The sequence below is a fragment of the Mchenga conophoros genome, linkage group LG16 (assembly GCF_057382185.1).
Source record: "Mchenga conophoros isolate Kocher_MC1m ecotype Shallow Benthic linkage group LG16, M_conophoros_male_GT1.1, whole genome shotgun sequence".
NCBI classification, from domain to species: Eukaryota; Metazoa; Chordata; class Actinopteri; order Cichliformes; family Cichlidae; genus Mchenga; species Mchenga conophoros.
This window is the reverse complement of record NC_140541.1, coordinates 38485376-38506422: the sequence shown is the minus strand read 5'-3', so window position 1 is coordinate 38506422 and position 21047 is coordinate 38485376. Positions and strand designations below refer to the sequence as shown.

The following is a 21047-nucleotide window of genomic DNA, read 5'->3' as shown; positions in this document are numbered from 1 at the left end:
GATCGGTCCTGATTGGTTCTAAAAGCACAGGTTTGTTTCTCTGTGCAGAGGGTTCAGGGTCCCACGTTAGCAGGCGGGTTACATCACCGGGTATATTCGATATATTCGAGCTCCTGGCTTTCACCCTGTGTGCTGCACTTACGTGTCCGGGCAGGTGTTGTGCGTCGCAGATGGTTGGTTGATATCCTGGTTTGTTAACGCAACAGCGATGCATTGAGAGCGTGTTCTGGTTTCATGTTTTTATCGCTCTCCAGCAGCAGGCATAACTAAACGGGCCCATCTGAACACGTCAGTCACACTTTGCCTCAGCTCGCCAGATTATAGGCACAATGCTACAGTGTCCTGACTGTGGCAGCTAAACTGAATCTGCCGGTGATCATGCAGCTCTTGTGGATTTCTTGGAAAATAGCGATGCATTTTATTTTAGTGCTGCAGGTTTGTGCTGCGAGGAATCACCAAGCACTGATCTGCTGTAGCTGCCTGCTCCAAGGGCACAAACAACTTACTTTAAATTAAAGGAGCTCTCATCAAACTCTCATCATGCAAGAATAAATCATTCAACAATAATATACTATATCACACCATCCTGTGGAAAACTCTCACGACTTCTCCAGATATTTTTCTGTCCAAGGAGACAGACTTTCTTGTTAAGGTGCTGTTGAGCAGAAGTTCAGGTCTTTCTGTTTTCACTCATACTCAGTCCTCTCGTTCATGTAGCTAATGCTACAGCGTAAGGTATCTGAAAGTCATGTTAATAGGAAGCACAGGAGCTGACACGGGAGCTTCAGCTGATCACACTTCACTGAAGCCTCATCAGAGAAGATTCAGTGAAGGACGGCTGAAGGGAAACAGGAGGACAGGCTGAGGCTGAAAATGACACCAGAACTGGACTGAAGGTCAGAGGAACAGGTGTGATGGAGAGATGGATCCACATCATGGTCAGTGTGTACGAGGAGGTCAGGAGGAGGTCCAGCAGTGAGCGTCTGCAGCCATCTGTGAAGCACGGTGGAGGCTGTGTCATGGTTTCAGGTCAGTCAGTGCTGTTGGAGATCTTAAACTGATGAATTACAGAGTCTGATCCACCACGCAGGAACATCTGGAAACATCTGACTGGCAGCAGCTTCATTTTTCAGCATCATAGTGATGCCAAACACAAAGCACACATCAGTGATGGATGCGCCTCCTCAGAGCTCAGCTCCACTGAAGCAGTGTGGGATCATCCTGACAGAGAACACAAGCAAAGGCAGAAACATCTGAGGAAGAGCTTTGACTGTCCTTCAGGAAGCCTGGAGAACAGTTCCTGAAGATCCTCACAGAGCTGACGGAGAGCTCAGACTGTGCTTCTTCAGCACAGACTCTGTTTTTGCCGTACATGCTGTGTTTCCATGTATGTTTGCACGTTTCAGTCACATATCTCCCAAAATATAAAGAAAGGAGGGTGGCTCAAGACTCTTGCACAGGACTGTATACTTTATGTGCCTTACTTTATTTAAACACTGAAATGATGCATATGTCACATTTCCTCACATTATTCATAAAAACAGCCTAATGTGAGCGTTTAGCTTGACACCTTTACGGCGTGTTTTATTCTGCAGGCTGTAATTTTTGCATCGCCACAGAAACGATGTACCTGATATCTAAATGTCAGTGTTGTGTGCTATTATGGTGGCTGGCAGCAGGCAGCTTGTTTAGGGGCCAGAAAATTACAGCTATAACAGAAACACCTTAAAAATGTAATAAATACCACAAGTAAGGCTTTGTTGTTGCTCCCTGCTGACTGCAGTTTGAATACATCAAGTGGGTTCTTTCTCTTCCACACAGTGCCGACGGATGTCACACAGCTAAGCGGCGTGTTAGCGTAAAGCATGGCTGTGATGCTGAGTACGTGTGCGTGGCTGCAGTAAAGCGTTTGTTGCAGTATTGTTTCAGAGCGTTACACTTTGTCTTCCTCACCTCTGTTATTTTTCCTTCTCATTACAGATCAACTAAAACTCACCCAGGACCAGTCGTTCATTTGAGTGACAGCCCAAAGGATGAAGGAAAGGTGTGTAGGCGCATCAAAGCATCACCTTCATGATTCTCCTCGAGCACCAGTGCTGAAGCAGTCTGCTGCACTGGAGCTGCCTCCCTTTTCACGCTTTGTGCCTCCAGTAAAATCTGAGCTTTTTCCTCTGCCGTGTTTCTGTCATCCCCGCCCCCCCATCACTCCCCCCATCACTCCCCCCATCTTCATCCTCGATCCTGACCCTTTCTTCCTGTCAGCCATTATTTTGTTCTAATTGCTCACCTTTCACTCTCTCACCTTGGCTGTCTTTGTGTGCTCGCTGAAAAAGAGCCGTCCTGTGTGCAGCGTCGCTCCTCTTGGTGCCCTCGTCTTTGTTTTGCTTCTTTTTTTTACTCGCGAACAAAGAAGAAAGAAGCTGGATGGAAAAGTTGCAGAAAGAGAAAGAGAGGTCATTGAGAGGCATATTGATTTTTGCCAGTGGAATTCTGTAGCCCTCGGATGAAACCAGACTTGAAAAGCTTTAAAGACAAAAGAATGAGACATGAATTTTCAGCTGCCGTCACCTACTGCAGTCGCTCACTGCAAGCAAGAACAAAGGCCGTGTGTTTAGAGACGTCTCCTCTCCTTGAACAGCACAAAGTTAACCCTTCGTAAGCAAAGGGGACAAGTTCTCTCAGCTCACGCTAATGCTGCTGTCCTGTAGCTGAGGTTAGTTAAGCTAGCCTCCGTGTGCTTGGTAATGGTGATTGTCACTGAAAGGTTAGTGTGAGTTTGCTAGTCGCCAACTGATGCACCAGCTTCTCTGCTGTCAGTGCTCATGCAGGCTCATCTACCATGAAGCCGGAGGACTCGCTTTCCTGTTCCGCTCAGTCAGTCTTTCAAACTGGATAAAAGCTTTGAGATGATAAATGTCATTCTGTAGAAAAATGATCGTGAAACGACCTCAGATGACATCAGTCTCAGCATCACTTTGCGCAACTGGAAGTCTTTAAAAATCCAGTTCAACAAGTTTAACATACAGCAGGAAATACAGAGCATTATTATTATATTACTGATCACTAACACAGGTTTGGAACAATGTTATTTATATAACACCAAATCACAGACATCTACATACAGAGAAAAACCCAACAATCATATGACCCCCTATGAGCAAGCACTTTGGCGACAGTGGGAAGGAAAAACTCCCTTTTAACAGGAAGAAACCTCCAGCAGAACCAGGCTCAGGGAGGGGCGGGGCCATCTGCTGTGATTGGTTGGTGTGAGAGAAGGAAGACAGGATAAAGACATGCTGTGGAAGAGAGACAGAGATTAATAACAGATATGATTCAGTGCAGAGAGGTCTGTTAACACATAGTGAGTGGAGTAGAAACTCCCAGTGCATCATGGGAATCCCCCAGCAGCCTACACCTGTTGCAGCGTAGCTAAGGGAGGATTCAGGTCACCTGGTCCAGCTCTAACTATATGCTTTAGCAAAAAGGAAAGTTTGAATCTTAAAAGTAGAGATAGTGTCTGTCTCCTGGATCCAGACTGGGAGCTGGTTCCACCAAAGCAGAAACTGAATTAATGATGAATGTTTCCAGTGGCAACATCCCTTATTCAGCTTATAAATATGTAGTATATGTAACGTCTGCTCTTTATTTGGTCTGTTTTGAACAGATTTTGTTTTGTTTAAGCCGTTTCTTTCAACGTGCTGCAAAAAACATCAAATAAAAACCCAAAAAATGAATGAAAAGAAAAATTGTTTAAAAAGTAATTTTCTTCACCAAAGCCCATAAAAGATTATTCTCAGGTTTTGCTTTGTTGCCTTTGATGAAATCTCTGCTGGAGTAAACGGCTGTAATTTCACTGCAGTTTGTCGACGTGCTCTTTAAACTGCCCACAACAGAGCCGCATGAACACCGCCTTCATGCTTAATAGATATTTATTATGTTAATGAGATGTCACTGATATGTCTCATTCACATCACAGCAGACCTGCCTGCAGATCCTACAGTGTTGATCCTTCATGCGTCCTCACTCTTGAAAATGTATTCAGAGCTGCAGAATTTACCGGGCTTGCTTCCCCCTCACCTGCACTCTGCTTCCCTTCTTCAGATGTGCAGTGTCACACAGTCTTTGCACTCAGCAGGAGAGCTGTTTCCTCCTCTCTGTCTTTAAAGCTGTGCTTCTGCAGCAGCTCTCCTCTGATCTCTGATCAGATTGGGTCGGCTTTGCTTCCCCTTTTATCGTCTGTTTGTGAATTTGTGTGTAACTGGGTTGTAGTATGTGGCAGTGTTGCTTTTTCTCCTCCGGTGCATGCAGGGCTGTTTGTTTATGGAGCCTGTTTATATGGTGCCAGTGTATTCTATACAAATCAGAGCTGATATGGTAAGGACTGCAACGAATTGTCCTTGTACATGAAGGAGTGTGTGTTATTCTCAGTGTGTGTAAATCAGTAAATCTGTGTTTGTGTGCATTTGTGTTCATGTAGAGACACAGATAAACAGCCTGTTTTACCCAGTGTGTGTTAGACAGCCAGTGATGGGACTGTGAGACAAACCGAGCCAGTGACACAGCTGAGGCTGCACCTCTAACACCATCTGCAGCTTATGTTGTCGTCTAAAATGGGAATAAGACAGTTTGCTATCAGTCTGCTATCAGTCTAAGACTGAATGGCAAGTTTGCAGTAACATGCAATCAGTTTGTGATACCACTACGGCTGCCACAAACGATTATTTTGATAGTGGACTAATCAGCTCATCATCCATTGGACGTAAAACGTACAGCTTATTGCACCAGCAGCATCTGCTCTTATATAACTATCATTAGCTTACAGCTTTAAGTGTTTAAGGTCTGTGCTAACTAAAAATAAAGACAAGATGATAGTTTATTAAATTTTAATGACATTTGCAGATTGTTTCGGTGAAGTTTAATAAACTCCTTGCTATCTAAAATATAAAAGGACACCGGAGTAAATTCTCGAGCATCTCACACTTCTGATAATCAGCTGTCTGCTTGACGTTTATTCAGCTGTGTAAAAACTATAACTTTAATCTCAGCCAAACTGATTTACTCAGGAACAAATAAAACACTGAAAAAAGCCAAACAATAACATTTTTAATTTATCTAAGTGACTGATATATATTTAACCCGAGTAGCGAAAGACAGCGGTGGGTTTGAAAACGATTTGCCGGGAGTCCGGTGTTCTCACGGCTCTAGTTAGCCTAGCCCCCGCCTAGCTATCGAGCTAGTGGGTAACAGACGTCTCCGAAAACGTCGGAGCGCTTTTGAAAATATGTGGTGTCCTGATAAACTGAGCAGATATTTGAGGTTTACACAGCTACATTCCAGCCTGAAAATATGTTAAACGTTTATTTTGTGACCCAGAAAGAATAATAAGAGTAATATTAAAACTAACTAGCTGCCACCATTGTTGGAAACGCAGCAGGGTCGCGCTATGAATTCTGGGACACAGTTTCTTCTTCTTCGGGGTTTAACGGCAGCTGGCATCCTTGAACATGCAGTGCTGCCATCTTCTGTTTCAGTCCGTTATTACACTCTTAAATCCTGCTACTTATTCCTGCGTCTTTCAGGATCTTACAAAGCTTCAAACGACGCGTCGACTATTAACCCTCCGGCTATCCTTTAAATTAGTCGTCGACGATTTTGATAGTCGACGTAATCGTGACTAGTCGACTAATCGTGGCAGCCCTAGATACCAGAGGATCAAGTGTGGCCAATCTGCAGTTGTCCACCTACAATTTACCTGCTTACATTCAGAGATCAGCCAGAACTTCATAGATTTGACACAGAAACAAACCTTCCTCACATGGTGACATAGTTGCTGCAGGAAACAATCTGACTGCAGAATAACACAAGCACCTGGCAACCGTGTTTGTACAGGACTATATCCAGAATGCAACCAGCGACTGAGTCCAGTCTCCTACTGCAAACAGACACTTTGCCAATGACTCACACTCATCAGCACTGATTGACTCGGGCTGATTTCACCATGTTGGCAACCTGTCTGTCTGCTAAAACCTTCTGTCTGACAGTGACGACGGTCAGTCTGAAGGCTGGTGGTCCTCCCACCAGGTGAGCTGTGCAATCAGCTTGTGGTCACACAAGCTGCAGGTGTTGCACGCTCAGCCTCTGGGAAACCAGCTGGTTGCTCACAATCAGCCGCTCAGTGTGAAAAAATCCAGTTTAATCACTGGGTAACAAGTTAGGAGGAGGCTGCTGTCCTGCTTTACTCGACTGGCACTGAGTCAATAAATAATGGTTAAAACATAAATAGCCGATCATCATCATCATCACACTGAGCACAGACCTCGTGCATGTTTTTATTATGAACAGTCTCCTCTGTCCTCGTGTCTGCAGCTGCTTATAGGGTTTGAGAGCGGGACGATCGTGCAGTGGGACCTCCGGGGCAAGAAGGCTGACTTCAGGATCTACTACGATGAGGTGAGTTTGATAGGTGAAGCCTTTCTGTCTGCCCTCTTTCTACGTCTGCTGTGGCCTCTGTGTTTGTTTGTTTAATAATCAAACTGTAGTTTCATTTTAGCTGTCTCTGTGCGGATGCCTGATTATAGCAGCAGGAGGCAGGATATGTACAAGAATCTGGCAAAATTGAGAGGAATGAAGAACAAATTGCTTTAAAAACAAATTGGAAATGAGTCCCAGAGGGGGGTGCACGAGTGGGAACGTTCAGCTTGTTTATGACATCAAAGCCCTGCAGAGACATGTCGAGTTTTTCTTTTTTACATACAGACCTGAATAAAAACATGTGACACTGAAGTGTTACAGGTTCTTCAGGTGAAACAGGAAGTGCTTCAACATTGACTCTCAGCGCTCTCTTCAAGTTACCCTCGCTGACCAAAGTCGAGTGCACTTTTCATCTCAGAGCGGCAGCAACTTTTCTCATTTTTAACAAGGTGTTTGTTATGAAAAGCTGCCTGCCAAACCAATTACTGCTCTTTGAAGAAGCAGTCATTAGAGGACCCGGGAACGCTCACGCCGGTCCGGGCAGCCTCGGGCAGCTTGCACAGCACTGTCAGCTGGAACAGACGACAACACTGGCACCCAGAGACCAGCAGAGCGTAAACGCGTCATGTCAGACAGGTGTGTTAGGTTACACGGTCTGTACTCAGCCAAAGGTGCTGCAGCTTTCAGCATCCAGGGAGAAAACGTTTCATCACAGTGCACGCTGAAAAGTTACACACAAAACTATATTTTCATGTAATATTCAAACGTCTTTCATTAACAGGTCATTAACTCGTGTGTCTTCAAACATACGCACCATCAGCACATCTGCTGCCACCTCTTACGTCCTCCTTCTCCTGTGAACAGTAACACTCACGCTCATGAGCTTCCTTTGTGGATCTGAATGTGATTTAAAGGACAAAGAAAAGTACGAACTTTAAGCTGTCAGCTCTTCATATGCACCAAAAATAATACTGACATTTGGTTTTGCTCTGTATTTACACCCAGTCCTACTGCGCCTCCGTGTCTCTGTGGTTAAATGCACTTTTTCTTCTATAACACTTCATAAACTCCTATCTGGTGTGAAAGGACCTGCTATCGATCTCCATCGCTGGCTGCCTTTTCTAAAGCCTCGTTCCAGCATCGAGTCGCTGAAAGGTTATTATAGATGTTTCTCCGTCTGATGACGAGGGGAAAAACGCAGCCTACCCCCGGCTTTAAACATTTTCTGCTGCCATCTGAGAAAATTCAGTTTACTGTGATTACCACAATAACGACCACGTTAGGACTGATGAGTGCACAGCTCTAACAAAAGCCTCCTGAATAAGCTTCAGTGTGCGAATGAGAAAAGGTTAATTTGGAACAATGTCAGGCCAAACTTCTCCAGGATTATCCAGACTGTTTTTCTGCTGCTGACGCTCCCCGGGGCCGTGACCTCTGTGGCTTTGACATGAATAACTGTGAATAATGTTTTTAAGAAGCTAAAGATTACCCAGCGAGGTCTTCTGAAGAACAGCAGCAGACGTGCTGAGCGCAGGGCGATACCAGGAAAACGACTTTGCTGTTTTGGCTTGCGTGACGTTTTTTACCTGTACAGCTAAGGTGTGGTAGCTGTGGCATCACTGAGTAGAATCACATACGTATCACCGTGTGTCGCATGCTGCAGAAGCGTTTTTGCTCTTCTGTGTGGACACCAAAGCTGTCAGATGCACATCATTGTTGTGTTTTTAATAGGCGTGTGTTTGATAGAGCTCCACGGGGAAAATGTGGTCTGCCTTTGTATGAAACAATCTTGTCAGTTGTATTTTTCTCCATTGTATTTGGACAAAAGTGTCAATTACCATCCGCAGAGAGAAGCACTTTGTTATGTGCTCACCAGTTTTGAAGGATTATTATCTTCGTCCTTTGTCTCATATTTCATTTGAAGCGTAGCAGGGCACTGACACTACGTGAGGACGGATTCAACAACGATACCAACGAGGTTTTATTCCAGATCTGGCCTAAAGCTAAATGCTGTAAGAATCAGTGTCGTGTGTCATCACGTTTCACTTCTGAATCGGCTTAATTTCTCCTGTGTGCAGTTTCGGTTTGGCTGTTCGGTAGGTTGTTACAGTTCATTTGAACTTGCTTCAGTTCTTCGGTGGACTTTGGTCACAGCCGCTCGCCGAGCTCGGCGTCGTGTGGGGTCTGCTGCAGGACTCCTGGTTCCTCTTCCCCAATCAGGCTTCTTTCTCATGGCACTGCATGACACAATGATTCACTTGAAGTGCTTTATGACTTTGAGAGAAACACTGACTCTGTGTGATCGGTGCAGGCCATCCACTCTGTCAGCTGGCATCACGAAGGGAAGCAGTTCATGTGCAGTCACTCGGACGGCAGCCTGACGCTGTGGAACCTCAGAAACACCACCAAGCCATTCCAGGTCACCTTCCCTCACGGTGAGACACACACACTCTCATAATCCCAGAGACAAATCCTGGGTCTATACTCTTTGTATAGATCTGAATATCATAGACTGTAAACAAACCTCTGTGGACCATATGCTGTCATCTGATTTGCCGAGCAGCTCGTGGTTATGTCTTTGCTTTTCTCAGTGTAACCAGCCACCGTTCAGTCTCATTCACCAACATTCATGTTCGGTTACCTGCACATTTAGGGTAGACTGTGCTGTATCCAGCAGTGATTGTCGTATGTGCGGTGTTTCGCTGCTGCTTCGTTTTTCCACACTCGGTGAAATCTGCCTCCTCTTCTGCCGTGTCTCCCTACGGCTTCCTCTCATGCAGGGCCGACCGAACTCGTCAGATTTGTGTTTTCTTGCTGTGAGCTGTAATCTCAGGCAAAATCACAAAGCAAAAAGCAGGCAGGATGTGGCTGACGGGGAGGGGGGCACAGCTGAATTCCAGCAGATCGTTTATTTGTCAGATATTTAGTGTCACTCAGGGCGAAAACGGGAGGAAGAGGAAAGGGAGGCATGAAAATGAGTAGAGGTCAACTAAGAACATAAAGCTGAAGAAGAGTAAACAGTTAAAATGTTATTTGCTGAGAATGATATAGTCGGACATTTTTAGTTATAAATAAATGAGTTAAAAACTGTGAGGGTTTAAAATTCAGCATTTAAATGGCTCGACTGCAGCACCTCGGGCTTTTAGTAGCAGGCTAGGTGAGGGGAAGGAGTGCTAACTGAGCTAATGCTAGCTAACGTGACTAACATGGTGTGTCCATAGTCTGAGTGTGTGGTAAGCAACAAACTTCACTGAGCTCACAGCAGAGCAGCATCTTAGTTATCAAAGAATTGGATTAAATATACTCCAAAATGCTCCGATATCACAAACATGTCCAGCTGAGTGATTTGAAATAGCTCAAAACTAGCAGAGCGCTATTAGCTTAGTTAGCACCTATCTGTGACCTCTGTAAGGAAACGTACTTTACTTCCAGAAATCAAAACCAGTTTGATTTTATTATGTGTTTGTTTTCCTTCAATATGACAATAAGTTACTAATAATTTGTAATGCATTACTTATTACTTGTTACTTTCCTTAGAGGTAATGGAGTATGTTACTTAATTACCCATCAGAGAACTTGTTACTTTCATGTTAATATGACCTGAAATTCATTATCTCATAATTATCAATTAACTCTGTAAACCCAAGGCTACGTTCCCACACACTGACACAAATTCCTAATGAGGACATGTCTTTCTTTTAGGTTTTGCATTTGAACACAAACTGACAACAAAGAAAGTTAAAAAGCAGCCGCTGGCTTCTTCTAGGCTAGATTAGCATTAGCATGCTGCCTATGCAGATCCATACAAAGACTCTGAATGACTGATTCAGTATTTAGTTTGAACATCTTTTAAATGTCAGAATCGACTTCTTGTAGAGAATTATGGATGTTTGTCTTCTTCCAAGCATGAAACTGCTGTTCATGTCTGAACCTGAACATGTCACACTGCCCCTCTAACACTCCAGGCTAACCTCTGCATACCTGTTATCACTCGCCATTGTTCCCTCTGTCACACAGCTGAGTCGACTTCGTCACAGTCGGGCAAAAATCCATCATTTTGTTATTTATTTATAAAATTTACTGCTGAAGCTGCCAAATATGCTCACAAATTTTAGCTTATTTAAATTAGCGATTAGCACAGTGCTCTAAATACTTAACCACAGATGTTACATGTGTGTTTGGCTTTCCATCATTTACTTACCTGCTGAGCTGTTGCTTGATGCAGAGCTCGGTGACAACTGGGGCTTTCTTTGCCTTTTGTGTTTCTCAGCTACAACCGTGTCGGTGACATGTAGGTAATGAGCATTGTACCTGGATAGGTGAGCATAGTTCAGAAACCATCCGTCCATTTTCTTAACGGTGTATCCAATTAAAGGAGCCGGTCTCAGCAGGCCAGGCTGTTGCAGAGCACCATTAACCAGAAGTTTTAGTTTTTTGGCCAGCGTAGTGTTTTAACTAAACTATCAGAAGTTTCTCACTTTTTACAGCCAACACTTTGTCTGTTTTAAGCACAATGTCCTGTACATAAGGGCACCAAAATGACCTTTTTATAGCCACTTTTCATAATGATGATGTGAAGAAATCTGCGACAGGACGAGTTGTTCTCAGAGAATCCAGGTACACTTAAAATGATTCCTTTTATTGCGTTCAATAAAAGATGCTGCAGCAGAGCTCCAACAGTTTAGAAATGATGTTTCTTTCATTTGTTCAGAAAGTGCTGAGCCTTTGTTGAAAGGTAGAATTCAAGGTTTCACTGCCTCCAAGCTAGGAGACCTTCTCTTCAAAGATGTTAATATGAGAAGCATGAATTACTCCCTTTAATACGCTAACTCTGATAATGGACTGTCATTCAGTGAAGAGAGGACCTGGAAACACAGCAAACACACAAAACTCCAGTTGGAAATGAGACTAAATTTGATCCTTCAAGGGGGTTCCTGTGGCGCACTATGTCCTGATTATGCTCACATTGTGTAACATTATGAACACAGTGTAGAGCCGTGCATTGGTCACTTTGACAAAGCAGCAGGTAGCAACTCCAAATAGCTTAAAAGAGGGAAAAACATGAACGTAACAACAGGTGAACAACAGCTTTTCTTCTTACATCTTCTCATCTTATTATGAAACTATACTTTAATCTGTACATGTTGCTCTTCCTTTGCTTTTTCCTCTGATGCAGGAAAGATACAGAAGGATGCGAGGAAGGAGTCGTGCAAACCTATTCTCAAAGTGGAATACAAGACCTGCAGGAACAGGTGCGTGTGTCTTAAACATTTCATTTTCTGATTGCACAGACGTAGCGCTGCATTTTTTTTAATTGATATTAACCTCTGAGATGAGATTTAAAGATTTCTTTTGAGTCCTCACAGGAACAAACAACCGTTGTGTATGCGTCACTTATTTCATCGATCACTGGCGTTTAATTTGATTTGAAACAAGAGCGTGTTTCATTTTACTTGTTACTCATTCTTTCTTTCTGCTTTGTCGAGGTGAGCATCTCTAAATCCCTTCTCTTCCTTCACAACAGTGAGCCTTTTGTTATCTTCTCTGGGGGTCTTTCATATGACAAGGCGGGACGACGGCCGGCACTGACGATCATGCACGGCAAGGCCATCACTGTGCTGGAGATGGATTACCCCATAGTAGAGTTCATGGTGCTGTGCGAGACTCCTTACAACAACGGTAAGGGCGTACCGATTCAATTATAAGAGCTGTGTCCCTTTTTGTGGTCTCGCTTCAGTGAGTTTGAAGCCTTTCAGAGAAATGTGGTTTTCAGCCACGGGGGGTTTTTCACCCGCTCGGTGCCATCGGCTTCTCCTGTAATCCTGTGATAATGTGGAAATCACAAGAGCACGCTTCCTTAAAACTCACCAAGTGTTACCACCGACTGACGTTGAGTCATTTTTATATGAATTTCAGCTGATTTTAAATTTGCATCCCTCCTTGATGTTGTCGTGGTAACTAGCATTACCTCTCCATCTTTCTGTTTGCATTCGGCCTTCACAGAGGTCCAGGAGCCTTACGCTGTGGTCGTGCTTCTGGACAAAGACTTAATCGTGGTGGATCTAACACAGAGCAAGTACGTCACTGTGAAACATACAGTTAGACATCATATATCAGAATCACACCATCGCGTGTGCAAGAATATCACTCGGAGAGTGGAACTGTTCTTACATTCAGCAACAAAGTGAAAGCAGCTGTAGTTCAGAGAGATATCAGCATATAATGCTGTATGACCATAAGCATATGTGGACTATCCTAATTTGAGGACTTTTGTGGATTAATTGTATCGATCTATCAGAAAGTTGCTCTCAGCAGCTCAGTGTCTTGAAGGGAAACAGTTCAGTGCTTTTGTTGTGATTTCAGAGGTCTGATAAGATCCTATGTAAAAACTGCCAAAGATGTTATCCTTTGAACAAGCACAGCTCAATGTTCTGTGGGTAGATTTAACTCGCTATCATTGTTATAAAAGATTGAAGCTGGACGCGGCGATGATGTCCTGACAGATTAACACCCAAGGCTAGGCTAGGCATACATTTGAGGAGTAGCAAAACGCTCGGGTATAAATGAAGTTTCCTGGTTAATTAGGTTAGCTAATTACAGCTGTTAGATATAAATGTCTCCTGATAACACCTAAAGTAGTTTAAACATGTCCAGATTGTCTTTGAGCTCATTGATTACGAGCTAATTGTGTTTAAATTGTTCATTATAAGTAAATCAGGTTAATTGTATTTAAATGCTTCATTATAAGTAAGGAGTGGCATGAATTTGGAGCTCTGCAGAAACACCCCTCTACATCTTTTAGTGACACTTTAATGTGTGCATAGAAGAACCAGTCGCTCTTATCTTACTGTATCGGCAATAAAGCAGATGAAGCTAGAGTCATTGGCACATTCAATTTTTATTGCTTAGAGAACAGATAAAGAATCCAGACCTTTGAACGTGTCCACTTCCTGTGGGCTCCATGGGAGGACCAACTGGAATTATTCTTTTCGATTAGCTGAGGAATAATTCTGAATAGCTTCATGTTCATAGGTCTACTATATACCACGTTGTGTACTTGCCTGTTGCAGCTACCCCGTCTTTGAGAACCCGTATCCCATGGACATCCATGAGTCGCCAGTGACCTGCACGGCCTATTTCGCAGACTGTCCACCAGACATCATCCCCATCCTCTACTCCATAGGAGCGAAACACAAGAAGACTGGCTACAGCCAGAAGGTAAAGGAGGGGAAGAGTACGGCCTTTGCTGTGCAGATCCATGTTGGGAGGATTTTCTTGTGTTACGTAATCCTCGCATACCGTATTTTCAGACCATAAGGTGCATTAAGCGAAACAAAACAGTCAAATAAGTCAAACTTTACTCAGGTCATTCTTGCTTCCTCCACTTCTGTAACATTGATTCATTACTGTTGAATTCTCTGCAGCTGCTCTATTCCCATGTTGTTGCAGTATATTAATGACTAACCTCGTATTGTGGATGGATTATCTCAGTTGTTCTCCTGACTGAAGTTTGGCCCGTTTACAGCATCCTGCCATGCGATTGCATTTGTCTCTAACCATCAGGAACCCTCACGTTAACTTTTATCGAGTGGAAAGAAGTTAGCTTCATCCTCCAGCTTCACTGTGTTTATGCTATGCTAACATAGCTGTGTTGCTAGCGGTCACGTAGCACATCATTATATAGCAGCTAGCCCAACTTCAGTAACCCTACAAACGTCACTGCTGTTTAGTTTTCTGTCTTTATTTATGTTGGAAGTGATAGCAGAGCTGTACGTTTGAATTTTTCAGAAATCTCTCAGTCAGAACATGCTATATCATGTTTAGGTGGAAGCTAGCGAGCTAACTTCCTGCTAACTTCTAACTCTGTTAAATGTAATAAATCCTGTTTTCATGGATGCCTGGATGTTAAACTTAATTGTTACACCTGGTAAAGCAGCAACACTGATCATTTTATTAAAGGTTAAAGAATTTAGACAGTTTTTAAACTCTCAGTGATGCTGCAGTGTTCGTTTGAATTTGGGACCTGAAAATGACGGAGTTTAGGACCCAGATTCCTCCGTGAGGCTCCTGACTACAGTAGCTGTAATGCTCCAACAATCCATCACGCGGTGGCTTCGTAGCTTACCACAGTCGCACTAAAACATTTTTGACAGATTTTTGAGCGCCGTGTAGCACATAAAATCGGTTCAAGGTCAGTGAGCACGATCAGAATTCATCATTTGAAAAAATTAAAGGATTTTAAGTGCGCCTTATAGTGCGGAAAATACAATGCTAGAACTGATGTATAAATATGTATAGAGTTGTGTGTCTGCGCTTCGGTTCTTTGGTATATCCTGGTCTCTGAAGGGAGTTTTATTCATAATTTGTCATGTAAAATCATCTTTCTAAAATAATTGCTGTTGAACTTTTTAAATTATAGGTAATCATTAGCACACGTATCACTTTTAATCAATTCGGTTTTGTATTTGAGGATGACAGCCTGTGTTTTAAAACAAAAGGAAAAGCGAGGGTACAATGGGACAGAAAGAAAGGGTAATGTGCCCGGGTGTTTAAAATAATCAGTGCTGCTGTGATTATTTTGTCAGGAGTGGCCAATCAGTGGAGGGACGTGGACATTAGGCTCCCACACTTATCCAGAGATCATCATCACAGGGTGAGTTAGAAATGCTGACAGGAATACTGATGACCCCTCTTTAACACCACCCGTCACATTTAAAAGGACAGTTGAGCCGTGTCTCACGCCACGGTGACAGAACCACCGACTGTGGGTTTTTCTACATTTATAGCACTGCGTAGATTTGATTTCTATCTGTGCCAGCCCCAGCAGAGAGCAGGCCCCCTTTGTCAGAGATGTTAACCTGCTCTGAAGCTTGCTCGCTGGGTGGCGTTTGCTTCTGGGTAACACTCACAGATATCAGTGGCAGTCCGGCCCTTTGAGGTCGACGTGGAGACGTTTCACTGCTGAAAGCACAGCGTGAAACACCTAAAAATGCTCAAGTTCTCACGAAGTAGGAACCCAGCTTCACTTTGTAGCTCTGTGAGCCACAAGACGGGTGAGCTGCAGATTCATGAACAGTGTGATGTTTTAAAAATGCAGCGATAAATTTACTGAGGTAATAATCATTAACACGACTAATTAGACTAAAACTGAGTGGGAAGGTTGGAAGTTTTACTTGTTGTCATTAATTTCATACTAAATACATTTTTTTTCAGGCATGCTGACGGATCGATTAAGTTTTGGGACGCATCTGCAAGTAAGTCCTGTGCACCAAGCTTTCCTGCATTCTCATTGCAGCGATGCATTTGTTCCACAGCACAGTTAATCAATCACCTGGGTGATATCATTAATTGCTTAATGACATAATCTAAGAGTTCAGACTAATCATACTCACCCACAGCTAACATACTAGCTTCAGATCAGCTGATCTCAGCTCTATGCCTCATCACATGATAGATCAGCTGAGAGCATTTCGTACATCTATTTAGCAAAGTTCATATGATATAAACCGATCAGACGTAACATCAGACATGGACCATGGAGCAATGGAAAAAGGTGGGTTGGTCTGATGAATCAGATAGGTGGACGGATTATTGTGCGTCGCTTACATAGGGAACCACAGGCGAGCCAACGGGGACAGTTGCTTTGAGCGATGCTCTGCTGGGAAACCCTGGGTCCTGCATCCATGTGGATGTTACTTTGAGACGTACCATCTATCCAAGCATTGTTCCACATCATCTACACCCATGCATGGAGAAGGTGCTCCTCGATGGCTGTGGTCTCTCTCAGCAGGATAATGCACTGAAAACAGAAATGGTTGAGGAACTATTTGAGGAGCACAACAACCAGTTTGAGGAGTTGACTTGACCTCCAGATTCCCCAGATCTCAATCCAGTCGAGCATCTGTGGGACTTTGGTGCAGATACCACAGCACACCTTCAGGGTGTAGTGGAGTCCATGTCCTGACGGCTCAGGGTGAATGGCACAGTATTAGGCAGGTGCTGAAGATGTTGTGGCTGGTCGGTGTATATTCATATTTATTTTAGTAGATGATTGTCAGATGTGCTGCCATTGAAGGCTGCTGTGTTCTGTGTGGTCGTCCCACCACACTGATCCAGACAGAAATGAGTCCAGGTGGAAATAACAGTCGTCTTTTGACTATTTTAGTCGTGACTCAGAGTGTTTGACCTCAGTATGTTTGTAATAGCTCAACACGGCTCGTACGATCCCCGCCATCTTTGATCAGCACACGCTTCCAGGTTTACTGTGTGCACACGTTTCTACTACTGCAACTTTATTAAAGGTGCAGCATCTGCTTTAAATGGAAAATAAATCAGAAGGCTGTGGTGCAAACCAGTCTCCTCTCAGCCAGACACATTACTGGTCTAATGCATTTGTACAGCTGTGCCAATCGCAGCAGTACGGGGTGAAAATGCCTCGCCAAGTGGAGACGAGACATTTGTACAAAGAGCATGAAATTTAAAAGGTGAAGAATATGAAGATGTAACATGGCAAACTGCATAAAGCTGTCGGGATATCACCACGTGCACATGGCCGTTTACTTCACGCTTTGCACTGTGCTTTAACTGAGATGTCTCTGTGCAGTCACGCTGCAGATGTTGTACAAGATGAAGACCTCCAAAGTGTTCGAGAAGCCAAAGCCAGGCGAGGGCCGCGCCGCCGAGCTGGTGGAAGAAGACCCGTTTGCTATTCAGATGGTCAGCTGGTGCCCTCAGAGTCGCATGTTCTGCGTGGTCGGCATCTCAGCTCACATCATCCTCTATCGTTTCAGCAAATATGATGCCAACACTCAGATAGTGGTGAGTGCTTAAAGTGGTCAGGTGATGTACGGAGACTGAAGGTGAAGCCCACTCTTGATGTGATACGTTCCCTGAGTCTCCTCTCATGTTTCAGTCTCTAGAGGTGCGTCTGCAGTGTGACTCGGACGACGTCATCTCCCCATCAGAGAATGAAAACAATCCCAGCTTCTCAGAGCCCGGCTCCCACTCACCCCAACCGCACCACCAACACCAACACCAACACCCAGCCAGCCCAGGCAGCAGGACACCAGAGGGCATCAAAGACAGCATCCCCTGCCTCAAGTAAGATAACAGTCCTCCGTCTCTGCAGCACAGTAGACTTCAAGTACAGTCAAGTCAAGAAAAGCACTCTGGTGGTGTATGATGGTCTAATGACTTGCTGAGGCACGTTACAGTGCATGCCAGTGTTGTGTATTTAAGCTCTGCCAGGTGTTTGAGGGTAAATTGGACCGTTACTCCTCATTCCAACATCATTCCTCATTAGCTGTTGATAAAAGCTGCTCATCTGTTTCAGAGTGAAGGACCGGGCGGTTCGGGTTCCTCCTGGCTACCAGTCAGAGTTGGTCATCCAGCTCCTCTGGGTAGATGGTGAACCTCCACAGCAGATCACCAGCCTGGACATCAACTCAGCCTACGGCCTGTGAGTTTCAGAGGCATAACCCTCTGTCCTGAGCAGCTCTGTGTCTGTCTATGAGTCTAAATTAGGAACATTTAGCAAACAGTAGGCTTGTATTATCCATTTCCGTATGTTTGGTCGTCACCAATAAAAACAGCATCAGTGCACAATACAAGCATGGCTGTGAAGTGTGCAGGGAACCAAACCTGCACAGACCGAGGACATTTGACTCTCATTTTCTGAAAAGAGCCAGATTATAAACAGCAACAGTGATGCAGCAGGAGAAGAACATGCATGTGGCAGTAAGAGGGCTCGGCTGTACACAGATGTGTTTATAGTTGCTCTTGGTCTGTGTATATGCGCTTTGTGCAGCATTGAGTTGGTCTTTGCAGTATTTGTACTGTATCATACTGTGAGGCTGGCGGGAGGATGTAAATATGATAATGGGCCATGTGTGAGCTTTGTAATTTTGCTGTTACTGCCAGCAGTTAATGTAACGTGACCAAATTATTTAAATGTGTTCTCGAGCTTTCTTGACAAATGTAACACCGGCGAGCCAAGCTGAGAAAAACACCATATGTCCTGTGACCGTAGCCATAACAGCGGATAGAGCACGCAGTGACGAGCGGCAACGAACACGAGCACATCGTCTTCTTCTACCTGCTTTTGTTATTTTAAAGTAACTTACTGGATGTGGACTAACAAGTCGAACGGGAGCTGCATGACTTCCTGAGCTCGCAGGGTTTGAGACCACTTGTCTGGCTTTGCTGTGAATAGAAGCTTTATGGGCAGAAACCAATAACAGAGGAGTTTTCAGAAAAGCTCTCTGCGGGTCGAGGCAGTCGCACCATTTGAATCTCTGCTCTGAAGCTTTTCATATCTTAAGTGACATTGCAGCAATTGATTATCTGGCTTTTTGATGCCTTTCTCACATACTGAGCAGAACATGCACACACACAGACACAGTCCTCCTTGAGCTGCACTAATATAAAAACATTCCTGAGATTATTGGTGAGAGCAGAATAACATCAGGATGTCAGAGAGACGTGCTCAGCACAGCGGCCTGCTTTCCTGCTGATGTCACAATAAGGACTCAGCTCTGTCTCCTCTGGGTTCAAGCTTAAAGCCCGATCCACGTGTGGTTCCCAGAAACGTATCGTCCAGCTGCAGCTGCTGGGAATGTGTTGTCCAGGCCAGATGTTTATAAGTTAATGAGGCTTTTTAACAGTGATTGTTCCAAATGGTTTCCACGGGCCGGCTGTGCTCCCATTGGACATTTTTACTCCTTGTAGCTCAGGTCAGTGAAAGTGTGGTGTGCTCACAATATTGTAGCATATGCAGTGTCGGGAAGGTTAGTTTTCAAATGTATTCCACGTAAACCTGTGACACAAAGATCACCAAACTCAGACCACCACAGACTGTTTTCCTTCACAGTGATGAAGGAAAATGCTGGGCTGGCATGTAAAAGGGCATTTATTCCCTCAGGACCTGAAGCTCCATAAAGCACCCCCCCCCCCGACAGCCAAACCCACCTGTTCTCTGATTGGATAGTTAAATTTGTGATTGACGTGACATTGGCCAATCAGATGAAAGGAAGAAAAATAGGGTCAAAATTCGTACTTGTAACTTGAAACCTGAGTGCAGAGTTTCACACGTATTTTTCCACACGCAAATCTGCTTTTACACATACAAAACTGATTTACAAGTGCAAAATATTTATGACCACAATTTGAGCCCATATGATGCATGGCAGGTGACGATCAGTCATGTGGGAATTCTGGGAAGTATTAGAAACATGGAATAAAAGCAGACTGTTTAATTCATGCTTAATTTGACAGCGTTTTTCATGTTAGTTGGCACAACTCTAATGTCTGTGTGTGTGTGTGTGTGCGTATGTGCTTGTTTCTTCCCTCCTGACGTTGTGTTCGTGTCCAGCCTGGCATTCGGGAATTGTTACGGCCTGGCGGTGGTGGACTACTTGCAAAAAACTGTCATATTATGTATGTCAACACTGGATCTGTACGGAAGCACCGACCCCTACCAGCGCCTTACCCGTTCCCCCCGCAGGAACAGGCAGTCCACCTCAGGTAACACACACACACACACACACACACCTGATACTCAGTGTGCAACATAATCACGACATCCAGACACTGAATCTGATCTTTTCTCTGCTCCTCTGTCTTCTTCTCTTTCTGTCTCTTCTGATCTAGTGCGTGACAAATATGACAGTTTCAATATATTCCTTCAATATTTAATCAATCATTACTGTTAATCAATCATTACTGTTAATCAATCATTACTGTTAATCAATCATTACTGTTAATCAATCATTACTGTTCAGGTGCTGTTAACAGTGATGGGAAGTAGAGCATATGTAAGGTAGTATGCACTACTCAGCCCTGACTCTTAGTTTTCATAATATTTTACATTCAGTTACATTATAATTACAAAGTACTTTTATTATTATATAATATATATTAATTGAATATATAAATATCTATTTTAATTTAAAAACACGCCTCTGCCTGCTGTTGTTTTCTAATGTGTTTCTTTACAAACTGCATTCTTATTATTTTAGAAACAAAGTTTAACTTCCAAAACTTTTAATGTGAAAACTCTTGGAAACAAAATGTATTAAAGTGGATTTTCTGAAATGATTTCAGGGATTTGACGTATCGAGCCTTTGTTTGTAATGCAGGTGTTTAGTGTGTAATGTAATAACGTCCCACTTTGAACGGGATGGTTCTGCAGTGACCTCGAGAGCTTAATGGACTGAAAATACAAACCAGCTGAAATAAAAACATCTTTAATAAACTGACGCTTTAGGCACAGCATTAAAAACTAGTGAGAATAAGTGGTGGTGTTTAAACTCCTCTCAGCTGACTGGAAACAAAAGATGTGACATTAGCCTCGCAGTTAGCACATCGTTAGCATTCACGTTGATGAAGATGAAGTTCGGACAAAACCGTCAGAGTGCGGAAACGAGAGCAGACACAGTAACATCAGACTATCTGTAACACGACGACGGCCTGGATCTTCTGTCCTTCCTCTCTGTCTGTCACACACAAGCACACACCTGCCCATCTCTGCCTGTCATAGAGCTGCACTGTGACATGAAGTGCATGTTAACAGGTTGCGT

General features: G+C 43.7%; 1 protein-coding gene across 16 annotated transcripts in view; it reads left to right on the top strand.

Annotated features, from left to right (window-relative positions):
* Positions 1-21047, top strand: part of stxbp5l (syntaxin binding protein 5L) — a 136209-nt gene that overhangs the window by 81689 nt on the left and 33473 nt on the right. For all 16 annotated transcript variants that reach the window (XM_085248527.1, XM_085248525.1, XM_085248523.1 and 13 more), the window contains 13 exons: positions 1981-2044; positions 6367-6450; positions 8783-8906; positions 11648-11723; positions 11996-12150; positions 12475-12547; positions 13542-13689; positions 15057-15124; positions 15685-15725; positions 17075-17289; positions 17384-17571; positions 17804-17929; positions 19841-19992. In XM_085248527.1, coding sequence (XP_085104653.1) covers positions 1981-2044; positions 6367-6450; positions 8783-8906; positions 11648-11723; positions 11996-12150; positions 12475-12547; positions 13542-13689; positions 15057-15124; positions 15685-15725; positions 17075-17289; positions 17384-17571; positions 17804-17929; positions 19841-19992 — 1514 coding nt within the window. The remainder of the gene's footprint in view (positions 1-1980; positions 2045-6366; positions 6451-8782; positions 8907-11647; positions 11724-11995; positions 12151-12474; positions 12548-13541; positions 13690-15056; positions 15125-15684; positions 15726-17074; positions 17290-17383; positions 17572-17803; positions 17930-19840; positions 19993-21047) is intronic.